The sequence below is a fragment of the Aureobasidium pullulans genome (assembly GCF_000721785.1).
Source record: "Aureobasidium pullulans EXF-150 unplaced genomic scaffold scaffold_11, whole genome shotgun sequence".
Taxonomy (NCBI): domain Eukaryota; kingdom Fungi; phylum Ascomycota; class Dothideomycetes; order Dothideales; family Saccotheciaceae; genus Aureobasidium; species Aureobasidium pullulans.
The window spans coordinates 555,243-566,734 of record NW_021941031.1 but is presented as its reverse complement, the minus strand read 5'-3'; the positions used below and the strand labels follow the sequence as shown (position 1 = coordinate 566,734).

The following is an 11,492-nucleotide window of genomic DNA, read 5'->3' as shown; positions in this document are numbered from 1 at the left end:
GGAGTGCCTTGAAGGGGGAAAGCGCCGATCAGCGGAGAACATCTCCGGCTGCGACTTTGCTCCCCCATCACGACACAAAACTACTTCCTGCCTCTAATTAGACATGCATCAGTCTTCTGATCAAGGTAGGTCCGGACAATAACGACAGACATTGTTCATTCTCGTTCGAGATGTGTGATCGCAATGCTTTCTCCATGATCTCTCACAAATGCATTCCGGTCACGTCGTCCATCTACATTCCTCTTTCCTTCAGTCCAATTCCTCTGCGTCTCGTTACCCAGGAAGCACTACGAGAGCCTCATAATGTCAACAATCAACAGGCAGCTCTTTTACAAAGATGCTGCGGAGACCTCTTCCGCGATGTTTTCTTTGCACAAACATTTCACATCTTCATTTCATTGTCCTACCTATCAGTTGACTTCTAGCTTGATCAAGGAGATCCTCATACCATCATCATGCGACCTGTAATCACACTTCTCTACACAACAACAGTGCTGAGCACATTCGGTCAAGCCCTCAGTCTGTGGGGTCAATCTAAGCCACTGGGTCTGCAGAAGAAGGCTAGCATCTGGGGTCTTCCTGACTGTGCCAGCACCTGTGTGACATCCAGTTTTGGCGGCTGTAACTCCATCGATGTTGAATGTATCTGCAAAAACTCTGCCTTCCTCGACAATCTCGGCTGCTGCATGTCCAAGGCTTGCAACAAAGCAGATCAAGATGGTAACCAACCCACTCTCGAAGCTCAATGTCTCACCTACTGACGTTTCATAGCTGCCATCGGCTTTGCCAACAACTTCTGCTCTGCCTACAAAGTTAGCAACTTACCCACCGCTGCGACCTGCAAGTCTACCGACCCGGCCTCTACTACAAAGGAGGGCACGACACCTGCCCCAACACTTGACCCCTCCTCTCCTACTTCCTTGTTGCCGGCATTGAGTTCTGCAGCCTCGGCCGCAATTGCCAACATATCGAATGGGACAAACATCACTGGATATGTCAGCACCCAACGCGTTACTGTTATAGCGACTGTCACGGCTAGCAGCAGTGGCAAGGCTCCTCGTGTCGCAGCTGAAGTGACTGGTTGGGCTTGGGGTATGGGTGCCGTTTTAGCAGGTGCTGCTGCTGTTGTAGTCTGAGAGATGAAGTCTGGTTTCTTTGTTCCCTGTTTCGTAAAGCATATACACCTCTACCAATACTTCATCTTGTCCTCCGCGTGCAAATCAATTAAATACACGTATTGGAGTCAATCGTGAAGAAAAGAATGCCATTCGTGTCCCTCATTCTTGGTGCCGCTCTTTCTTTTGCATTTCCACCCCATCGCTCCTTCATAATGTCTCAACGACCACTGACTATAGGTCGAAAGTCTCTGGTCGTTCCTGACGATTCTTTTGGCAGACATGATTTCTGATCATTGACGACAGGGTGTCCCCTCTAGCTATACCTCAGGTCATCGTCGACGACATTAAAATCGGGTTTTGAACAAAGCATATGCTTATCGAGAGGCTGTTGTGTGTTTATTTCCTGGCCATGAGAACGATCATGGGCTATTCGGTTTACTTTGAGGATAAAGATTGTTCCATTTCTCAAGGGACGCCAAAACTCGCTCGCTTAAATGACTAGACCAGTAAACCAATATGAACCCAAAACCCGAAACAATCGGACCAGATCAGAATCATGCTTTGCCCTTGCCTTTTCCTTCGTAGATTGGTGCAGCTTCGAGTTCGGCACTGGCTTCTTCCTCTTCCTCATCGTCGCTCATGAACTCGTCATCTTCATCATCCCAACCGAAGAAGGTGCGTGTGGCAGCAGGGACAGACGTAGTCACTTGTGCATCATCGTTATCGCTGGATGCAGAGCTAGAGGCCTCGGGTTGAGCGTCACTGCCTTCAGCCTCAGCAGCTGAACTCTCGCTGCCAGTCCTCTCGAGCATGGGAGCATCTCCTTCAATGAGACCAGCCTTCATGGCTGCCATAACCGCATCTCTTGTCTTTTGTTCAGCTTCCTCCTTCGCCTCAACCCACTCTCCGTCCAATCTCGCATTCTTGTTGCCCTTCTTCAACTCCTCCTCTTTCCTCTCTGCAGCCTCAACAACAGCTTCCCAGCGTTTGCGTCTCTCTTCTCTTTCCTTCTTGTCCATCTCCGGTTTTAGCGCGAGGTATTCGGCAAGGTTCTTGGCTTCTGTGATTGTGCGGAGACGGCGGCCGTCCAGGTTGCGGTTGCTACCGTTTATTTGATCGGGGTTGCGGTTACGGTTTTTGCGTGAGGACATGCGGCCACCTGCCGCGCGAAGTTGGGATCCGAAACCTCCCTTTCCACCGAGCAGGCGCGCGCTCAGATTGAGTGGGAGGAAAGATGCATCGTCGCTGTCGGAGAGAAGGGTCTTGAGTGACGAAGTTGAGGAGGTGTCGACGCGACGAGTTGTGGTTGAGAGGAGAAGGTCGTCGGCATAAGGTGGTAGATGGGTTGACAGGAGCGATGTGAAGGATGCGATGGATGTGTCGGCGGGCACGGGGAGTGAGAGCGTGCGAGGCAGCGACAAGCCTGCAAAAGAAGAGATCAAGACGTTGATTGTATCCATGATTGGTGTTGTCGAGTTGTGAGTTGCGCAAGATTGAAGATTGGAAGACGGAGATGGTGGCGCTGTTCCAAGTCGCGATGCGGAGATTCATGAGCTTGACTCGGACTTTCACAATCCCGCCAAGCCTCCGAGTCAACGAAGCGAAGGCCGCCGGTGCAGCGTCCACGGCATTTTGGACATTTGCGCGCGCGCCCGACAGACGACTTTTTTCTACAAACCACGTCGGTACATCAACATCGCCCAAGCCCCACGTTGATCCAAATACATCAATCGTCAAGATGCTGATTCCCAAGGCCGACCGTAAGCTCATTCACGAGTACCTCTTCCGCGGTAAGTTTCGTCCTTTTCCGACCAGATGAATCCCCATCGACAGCATACTAATTTCAAGCGCAGAGGGTGTTCTCGTCGCAAAGAAGGACTTCAACCAGCCCAAGCACGGCGACATTGACACCAAGAACCTCTATGTCATCAAGGCCTGCCAGTCTTTGACCTCGCGCGGTTACCTCAAGACCCAGTTCTCCTGGCAATGGTACTACTACACGTACGTTCCTGCTCTTCCGCCATTCCACCTACAATCTCAACCACCATACTAACACATTCTTCACAGCCTCACCGCCGAGGGCCTTGACTACCTCCGCGAGTGGCTCCACCTCCCCGCCGAGATCGTTCCCCAGACCCACATCAAGCAGCAGCGTTCCCACGCTCCCCCTCGCGGTATGCTCGGTGGTGAGGAGCGCCCCCGTGGCGGCCGTGGTGGTCCCCGTGGCGACCGTGAGCGCGGCGAGTACCGCCGCCGCGACGCCGGCGAGGGCAAGGAGGGTGCCGCCCCTGGCGAGTTCAACCCCCAGTTCCGTGGTGGCTTCGGCCGTGGCCGCGGTGCCGCCCCCGCTCCTTCCTCTTAAACAGCTCGACTCTTTTCTGAGATCGAGATTGTTGAAGATGAGATGATGGCGACATGAGGTCTGGGCTGGATATGGTTGTGTTGAAGGGTATTACTGGAAGAATCGCCAAAAAGAGCCATCTGTCTTGATATGGTTGGCCGAGAGTCTGGCTGTTGGACGCGCGGATGGAGAGGTCGATTATAAAGGAATGCTCATGCGACCAACTTGTTGCAAATCCTTCCCCTGCAAAACAAAAATGAAACGAAACGGTCATTCCTACGGGATACCTTGGAAAACCACAAATTTCTGTCCGTTCTGTTACTCTGCTTGTGAATCGTGACATGTATAGAACAGTTGTGGCTACTGGCGATTATACTGCGAATCGTTCATGCTCACTGCGCTGCCGTCGACTCGTTCGCTAAAAGTCATATGCTTTGCAAGACTTCTTGGTTTCCATCTCCTTTTAACTCGTCTTCTCGACAATTTCTCGAAACGTGACAAAGACAAGAAGTATACATTAAAGATTAAGCTACAAGAAAATCAAAGTATTTCATCAACTTTCCAACCCACATCAATCATAAATCATTCGTAATCATCCTCAAGAACTCATCAAGATCAACATCAACATCATTCCAAATCGTCCCAAACACGTCAGGTTGTTATCCTCGAAACCTCAAAAAAGAAACATCGCTCAGTCAAAGAGCTCTTAGACCAGGACGCCGCAGAAAAGGGCAAAGGCTAAAGCGAAACCATAGGAAGGAACGATCATGGAACCAGCGCTGGCAGGTGGAGCTGCAGTGGTAGAAGCAGGTGTTACGGAAGAGGTCCTGCTCGAAGCTGCCGTCGATGTTCTAGATGCCGGTGCCGATGTTGTCTGTTGAGACGACGCCGCGGATGAAGAAGCAGCAGCAGCAGATTCAGACGTCGAGCTTTGCTCTTGTGTTGGGGACGCAGCGGCACTTCCTGATGTCGTGAAAGAAGTGATCGTCGTCAAAGTGGTCAAAGTATCCGTGGACACAACTGCCGAAGAAGAGACAGAGCTGGCGATTGAGGAAGCAATGCTAGATGCGACACTGCTTCCACTCTGGCTGGACACGGGAACCACAACCGTAGACCCAGATGTCGTGACAGTGGTAGATGCAGCAGCCGTGCTCGTAGCCGTGGTCAAAGAGATCAAACTGCCTCCACTCGACAGCAATGTCACAGTCTGACCACTACTGACCACAACTGTAGATGCTGTGATCGTACTTCCTGCTGCTCCAGTGCTCTGACTTTGAGTCACGCTCGAGCTTGCAGTCGTAGGTCCAATAGGGCTAGGTGCAACATTCGTCTGACTCCTGCTGTATTCTGAGAAAGTGTATGTTTGGAGTGAGGACGGGAAAGTCGCCAGTGCTGAAGAGAGGATGGAAAGAGCATTGGTTGTAGCGACTGCAGAGGCAGCAGAGGAGGCAGGACAGCCGGCGATGGAAGCAGCGCAGGAGGTTATGGTTGTGAAGTCGGTGGTTTGTGTGGTGATGATGGGGATGACGACCGCGAGAGTTGAGCTGGGAGGGATGTCGATCGTTGCTGTCGTACAGATTAGTCGGTGTCTCATAGGAGCAGACAGGAATATCAGATGTGTATGCTTGGAAGATGGTGAAACGGCGATTCTGATCATGGACGCAGAAGATGGAGCAATTGGAAGCATGAACATACCAGTAACGTTGCTTTGACCCATCGCAAGCAGCGGCAATACCGAAAACGCAAGTCCAGTCTTCATGGTTATGATAGGTATCAGATGTATTAAGTATATTCAACAAATATGCTCGTAACGAAGAACAAGACGTTTCAGCGACAATAACGCAGAAGATAGCAAGATAAAACGAAGCTTGCAAGGTTGTCAAAAACAGTTTTCCAACGGACGAAGAAGTAGTGGAGACACTCAATTGATATTGATAGAAAAGTGATCAAGATGGCTGGGAAAAGGTGGGTTTGAGGTGGCTGGGTAGGAGGAAAGACAAAAGGTCCTAGACTGAGACCAACCTTTTGACTTACTTGATATGACTATACCTTAATTCGCAGGAACAAGCCCCGATGGAGGCGGGATACACAGATGTGTCGTTGTCTTACCGTCTTGCTGTCTAGCTTAATGATCGAGCTTGTAAGAGGCAGAAAAGCAAGATCAACAACGATGGAAGTCGTAGCCGCCAGCGGCTTTGGCACCTGTTGTGCCCACTTCTCTGCGTGTTTCGAATTCTCAGGATGTTACACCGTTTATTGAACTGGTCTTCGATTGGAGGAAACACAATGCCATGCTGCGCGAAATTCATGCATTGTGTTCAAGTTTTACGTGTGTGGAAGCTTGTTTGTTAGTCGGTGTGAGGTTGAAGTGGGCGTCAGCGGGGCGCGTGGCTGGGAAAGTTGCCAGTTGCCTCGACCATGAATCTCGTCTGGCCAACTCCCACTGCCACCTCTCACTAATTTGGTCCCACAACCGAATGTGCAGATAGCGTATTGTGGTAGACAGCCAGAGGATGAAGTTCGTTCGGGTGCTTGACTACGTGGTTCACAATGTGAATGGAAGAGTTGAGGGTGGCACGGAATTCAAGGCAAGGCAGATCTGATGGATGTTGATTGATGTCACACTTTTATGAAGCGTTCTCCTAGTATCTACTGAACATGGAACAGATCGAACTCGGCAACGCAAGTATGCAAAGCCGAGAAAGGTATCACAAACTTGGAGAGGCACGAGCGATCACCTAAACTCAAGGCAAGCATAATCTTGCGGAGCTATCCGAGAGGATGTGGTGGACGCGGGCTGAGATGACTATTGTCTCAATTGCGTAATAGAAGAACTTAGACCTGTCTTTTTCAAGTTAGCTGATTGTTCAATACATCAAAGCTTGAAAGTGAAGGGAGAGTAGGGATGATTGTCAGACAGCAGTTGGACAACAAGTATAGAATCGACATAGTGATTTCCGATCAGGTCTGTGAGATATTGCTTTTTCATCATGATAGAGGTGAGGAGGAGAGAAGAAAAAGTAAGAGCTTACCATACTAGTGGATGCCTATGCACAAGCGTCTCTTGGTCCGAGGACGTAGGCACAGGCAACAAGGAGATCAATCCTTTCTGGCTCTCTTGAAGAAAGTAGTCATGGTTTGCTGTTTGTCATCATGCTCAGCTCGACCAATACCACCGCGCTGTCGTTTCAGGCCAGTGAGGTGCTGTTGACCATTGACGACGAGAATGGTGGTATGGTAGCCTGCAAGTAGTCTGAGGTGTTCGACTTCACTACGCTCAGGGTCGACGGCATCTTTTGTGACACTTACATCGCCAACGGTGTCGAGTTGGTCTGTTGGCAGCTCTGCTTCTGAAGACTCGGTCATCAGCTGTGGAGGTACGGCATCGATCGCAGTGACGCTAGGGCTCCTGGGCAACGAGACATCAGCGGCCGTGACAGCGTCTTCGGAAGATGCGGCAGGGCTAACTGCGGCCGTGTTCGACCTCGAGCTTGCATCGGTCTCTGCGCTCTGTACGGACAGCTCGAGGAAGCCAGTATTGCTCCATCCGCCCAAGTGCGCAAGCACGACTGGACCTTGAGACGCAACAACGTCACGCGAGACGGTCACACTCTTTGGGCCCAAGCGGAGCAACAGTCTTCGCCAAAGGCTTGACAGCAAGATGCCATGAGACACGATAGCGACAAGATGCTCTGCAGCACCGCCGAAGTCGGCCTCGTCATCCAACATGGGCAAGAGATGTTGGTCCAAGAACATGTCGGCGCGGCGTGCAAGAGCATCTTTCGATTCGACATCCACGAAGCCTGGCTCCTTCTTGTGTCTCTCGCGATCGGGACCCTTTCTGACAGCATTGGTCTTGCCCTCGTAAAAGCCAAAGTCGCGTTCCATCAGGTAAGGGACGGTGCTGACAGTCAAGTCTCTGGTGGATTGCTTCGCAGCCAAGAGACTGGCAGTCTTGTAGGCGCGCTGCAGCGGCGAGGCAAAGATGCGGGTCAGAGGCTGTCGAGTGTCTGCGAGGTAGTCGCCGAGGCGACGGCCTTGTTCGTAACCATGGTTGGTGAGGGCTGAATCTCTTCTCCCAGCTCTGGCCAAGTCAGTCCGATACTCTTTCATCTGGAGCGTGAACAGGGAGCTTACAGTAAGCCGGCCACATTGTCGACTGTCTCACCATGGCGGATCAAAAAGAGGTGCATTGGACATAGTCACAAAGATGGCCATGTGTGATGAAGCAGAAAGCAACAAGCCATGCACGCTGTTTTGATGAAATCATCTGTGGTGGTCCGAGTGCCCAGCATGACCGGAGCTTGCCATCCCACCGACCTCATCCTCCTCTGCAAAGAAAGCAAGACAATTCACATCACAACTATCTGGTCTTGTCTTCGTCTTGCTGCACCGCAGGCCCTTCTGCGCTGTCTTGGTGCGCAGCTTTTTGTCTATGCAAGACGCGACCAAGGGATGGGATCCTCTTCGCCATCCATGTCCGCAACTTACAGATCTCCCCTGAGGTTGAGTACTTATTCTCCATCAAAGGATTGAGCTCCAGTATGCTCTGGGCCATTTGAACATGGCCCAGATCTCCAGTCTTGCACGTTCGCTGCGGACACTAATCTGTATATTGAATGCAAGCAGAAGGCGCACGACCAGCTTTTGGCTCCTCGTTCGTGCCTGCTTTCTGCAGTCACTCACCTCGCTCCTGAGATATCCCGACTTACTCGGCCATATCGCCTGATCCTGGGGGAGAGAGCTGATCTCCATGTCCTATGTCCTCTACCGAAATCCACTACTTTACCAGCAATTGGTGTCTCTCACAACCATCTTCTCTCATTGCGATCGTGTTGCTTTGGTCACCGCAGGGTCTTAGTCTCCTAATATCTCTCACCAGCTTAGTATTCTTCAATTGTCACTCCTTCTCCATTTCGATTCGATTCGAATCACCCAACCCACATCGTTTGCTTTTTCAATATCTCATTTACTGTCCGTATGCTACTAGTCTTTGGTAACCCCCGAGATAATCGATCCTTATCATGCACGATCGTGTTTGTGTACTTAGTCCTTCAACAGACTTGGTCATCTACGCTTACTCACACGTATAACCATCGACAACTAGTTCGGCCTTACTCGATCATCTGGTCTCTCCATCGTCTCGAACTACTGGACTTGTGCATCAAATCTGGCGTTCTCCGACCGTCTCCAACTGTTTCAACAATCAGTTGCCCTAAAGACCTCGCCGTTAAATCCTCTTCTGTTGCTTTCGATCGATCGAGCCTTGCAACCATCTTCAGCAGCTATCTAGGGGACCCGATTAGCCTGAAAGACTTCCCTTCTTCAACTGCCCGCGACATCTGTAATCACTTACATCCCGTCCTCTCTGCTCTATCTCCATACCTCTTCTGCAACCTCCAGCTTCTCCAAGCTTGATGTCGGCACACAAATCGCAAAGACAAGATTTCAGCTCACTCACCAATACCGTTTATCAGGAATACCCCCAGTATCCGCTAGTCCTCACTTATAACAGCTTCTTCTACCGAAACTTCCTCACACATACAAGAGTTGGACTCAACTTCCAAGCAATATCTCCTCATCCAAACTCACTCCTACCTAGCAAAAGCCTTCACAGGAATCACTTTCCGTATCAGCGACGGTCATTCTTGCTGCTTGGGGTACGTATGCCATCGAAGGATTCATCATCTCCGTTGCTCCATTTTCAGTCACAGTAAGTCTTCATTTTGGCCGAGTGGTTCGACAAGCAATTCATGTCCAAACGCAGGCCCGACATGGAGCACACCACGATGATCGCTCCAGGAGCACTTCACTTCGTCCCTTCTAGCCCTCGCTCAGATCCAGCACCTGCTGTCATCTTGCCACCCAACGATACCAATCATACCTCGGAACAGAACGACCGCCCGGTCCAGGGAGCCGCTAGGTCAAAGCACGATGAAATGCAGATGAACATCGACCTGGCAGACAGCCCCACCGAAACGAGCAATCAGCCTTCGGTGACAACAGATATTGGTATGCAGATGGACGTCGATACAGTCGACGACATCACAGAGACAAATTTTCAAGCTTCCGCCGCAGAAGAACCACAAAGCTCTCCCTCACGGACAGACTCGATCAGTCACTACACAACGTCCAAACCAGTCAGAGAAGCCGAGCCTGAGGCTACTAACTCGACCAGTGGCACATTCTCCGAGCCTGTCTTGGCCGATGTCGAGTCTAGTGACGACATAACGCCTGAGGCCACTGCCATACTCGAAGATATCCAGAAAAGACCGGTCACGACCAGTATCGAATCTGAGATCGTCGAACCCGCAAGTCTTTCCAAGCAGAGCGAAGATGCATTCGCAGATGCCACAGCTACACCCCACAACACTGAGAAGATCCCGATCCCTACGAACACCGAGCCCAAGGCCATGGAGCATGCCCCCACCGAACCCGCTACAACCGAGTTTTCTACCATCGAAGAGTCTACGATCAAAGAGTCAGAACACGCACGACCTACCAAGCCCGATCCCACCAGCGCCTCCAACCCAGATATCGAGAACGACGTTGCGGTGCCGGAAGGCTCTCCAAAGGATGTCAGCTCAAAGAAACCCAGTGCAGAAGATACACACATGCAAGATACCTCCAATCGTGGAGATGATCTTCTCATGTCTTCGAGCCCGGCAGATAGCTCCACGAAGCCCGCAGTATGCGTCACGGAGGCTGACCAACCCCAGAACATGGATTGTGAAGTGCACAGGCTACAAGCCACGTACGGTTCCAGCAATTCATCGAGCCAATCTTCTGAGAAAGAAAGAGGAAGAGAGGGCGAAATAGAAGATAACACCGAGGCGGGTGCACAAGAGAGCGAGACTCTGCCCGATGTTGGAGATGATCATGACATGACTACGGCACCCGCTGACAACAGCAATTTCGTTCCGAGCAGCGTCTCACCTTCAACAGAAAGAGAGATCAAACTCGTTGGGCGAACTTCGGTGAGGCCCTCTTTGTTTGGAGGTGCACCAGGCCCGTTGAATGAGATTGTCACAGTCGCTGGCGTGTCCCCAGAAGCTGAAACCAGTTCGAAAGTCGATGCATCAACAGATTCGGATTACGCTGCAGAAACCGGCCCGGCTTCAACTCTCAGTGCAGAGGCTGCTGAGTTCCTGAATGGTACCAGTGATCCTCCGGGTCCCCCTGTCCTCATGTTTCCTTTGGATATGTCTCCCCTCATGGAAGAGTCCGAGTGGGCGGCGAAGTTCAATTTTGAGTCGGGCGCTGACATGGAATCTTTCGATTCAGCTCTAGAGATGGATGAAGATGCTAAGCCTGATATGAACGCTTTGCCGAGCAACGTACCGCAGGCTCCATCTCATCCATTGACACGCCTTGATCGGACAAACACTATCGTAGAGCTCGTTGATGTTGATAATCTCTACCCCGAAGTTACACTTACTGGAGATGGAGAAGCTCTGGAAGGACTGGCTGAAGAGGGGGACAACGTCCCTGACATGTTCAAGCAGCTTCCTGAATCAAGGCAGCCTCACGAACCAAAAGTACCAAGCTGCTCTTGTGGTCGTTGTCGAAGCTGCAAGTACGGTCTTCGTCCGATGGAGAATGACGGATGTACAAACGACTTCGGAAACCACATCGTTGACACAGACGACACTGGCGACTTCGAGCCTCAACCCGAAGGTCCAATCAAGCAACCAAAGCGGTACAAGTCGAAGAAAAAGATCGCTGACGTGGAGATGGAAGATGGAGAGGAGGATGAAGAGGAGGTTGAAGAGAGTGGCGCAGACATCGAAATGTTCGACAAAACCATTCCTTACAACCAGAACGATCCTGTGATCACTGACAAGCAGTCATACGAGGATGAATTCTCAGACGACGATGATGCCTTCAATACCAAAGGTAAGAAGCGCGCCAGAGCAGGAGCTTCAGGATCATCCAGACCGACCAAAAGAGCCAAGAAGATGGTGACCAAAGAGGTCGTGAAGGAGCCCACAACAATTCTGGAAACAATTCAGCGTCTCTCGACCCCAAAAACA

General features: G+C 51.1%; 5 protein-coding genes across 5 annotated transcripts; 2 read left to right on the top strand and 3 right to left on the bottom strand.

Moving 5' to 3' along the window:
• Positions 1–455: 455 nt before the first annotated feature.
• M438DRAFT_336122 (uncharacterized protein) lies at positions 456–1,136 on the top strand (the record flags this gene model as incomplete). The annotated part of the gene is made up of 2 exons (XM_029903860.1): positions 456–720; positions 772–1,136. 2 exons carry the CDS (start codon positions 456–458, stop codon positions 1,134–1,136), a joined length of 630 nt encoding a protein of 209 aa, XP_029759704.1.
• A 536-nt stretch (positions 1,137–1,672) lies between these two features.
• Positions 1,673–2,578, bottom strand: M438DRAFT_336121 (uncharacterized protein; the record flags this gene model as incomplete). The annotated part of the gene is made up of 1 exon (XM_029903859.1): positions 1,673–2,578. The coding sequence occupies one exon, from the start codon at positions 2,576–2,578 to the stop codon at positions 1,673–1,675; it is 906 nt and encodes a 301-aa protein (XP_029759703.1).
• A 278-nt stretch (positions 2,579–2,856) lies between these two features.
• Positions 2,857–3,453, top strand: M438DRAFT_247646 (uncharacterized protein; the record flags this gene model as incomplete). The annotated part of the gene is made up of 3 exons (XM_029899605.1): positions 2,857–2,908; positions 2,972–3,119; positions 3,186–3,453. Coding segments are annotated over 3 exons (468 nt in total), but the record flags the coding sequence as incomplete, so codon positions are not given.
• A 562-nt stretch (positions 3,454–4,015) lies between these two features.
• M438DRAFT_406446 (uncharacterized protein) lies at positions 4,016–5,314 on the bottom strand. Its single transcript, XM_029909844.1, has 2 exons — positions 5,155–5,314; positions 4,016–5,025 (listed from the first exon to the last, which is right to left on the bottom strand). Exons 1-2 carry the CDS (start codon positions 5,216–5,218, stop codon positions 4,166–4,168), a joined length of 924 nt encoding a protein of 307 aa, XP_029759701.1. The 5' UTR covers positions 5,219–5,314; the 3' UTR covers positions 4,016–4,165.
• A 1,244-nt stretch (positions 5,315–6,558) lies between these two features.
• On the bottom strand, positions 6,559–7,652 carry M438DRAFT_375309 (phosphoglycerate mutase-like protein; the record flags this gene model as incomplete). Its single annotated transcript, XM_029908569.1, has 2 exons — positions 6,559–7,543; positions 7,597–7,652. The coding sequence occupies 2 exons, from the start codon at positions 7,650–7,652 to the stop codon at positions 6,559–6,561; spliced, it is 1,041 nt and encodes a 346-aa protein (XP_029759700.1).
• Between the last annotated feature and the right edge of the window lie 3,840 nt (positions 7,653–11,492).

What these genes read in the sequence shown, in the direction of transcription:
- M438DRAFT_406446 (XM_029909844.1), bottom strand. Translation starts at nt 5,218, where the DNA reads ATGAAGACTGGACTTGCGTTTTCGGTATTGCCGCTGCTTGCGATGGGT. An exon ending in GGGTCAAAGCAACGTTACTG is followed by an intron (nt 5,026 to 5,154) that starts GTATGTTCATGC and finishes TCTGTACGACAG; the next exon opens with CAACGATCGACATCCCTCCC.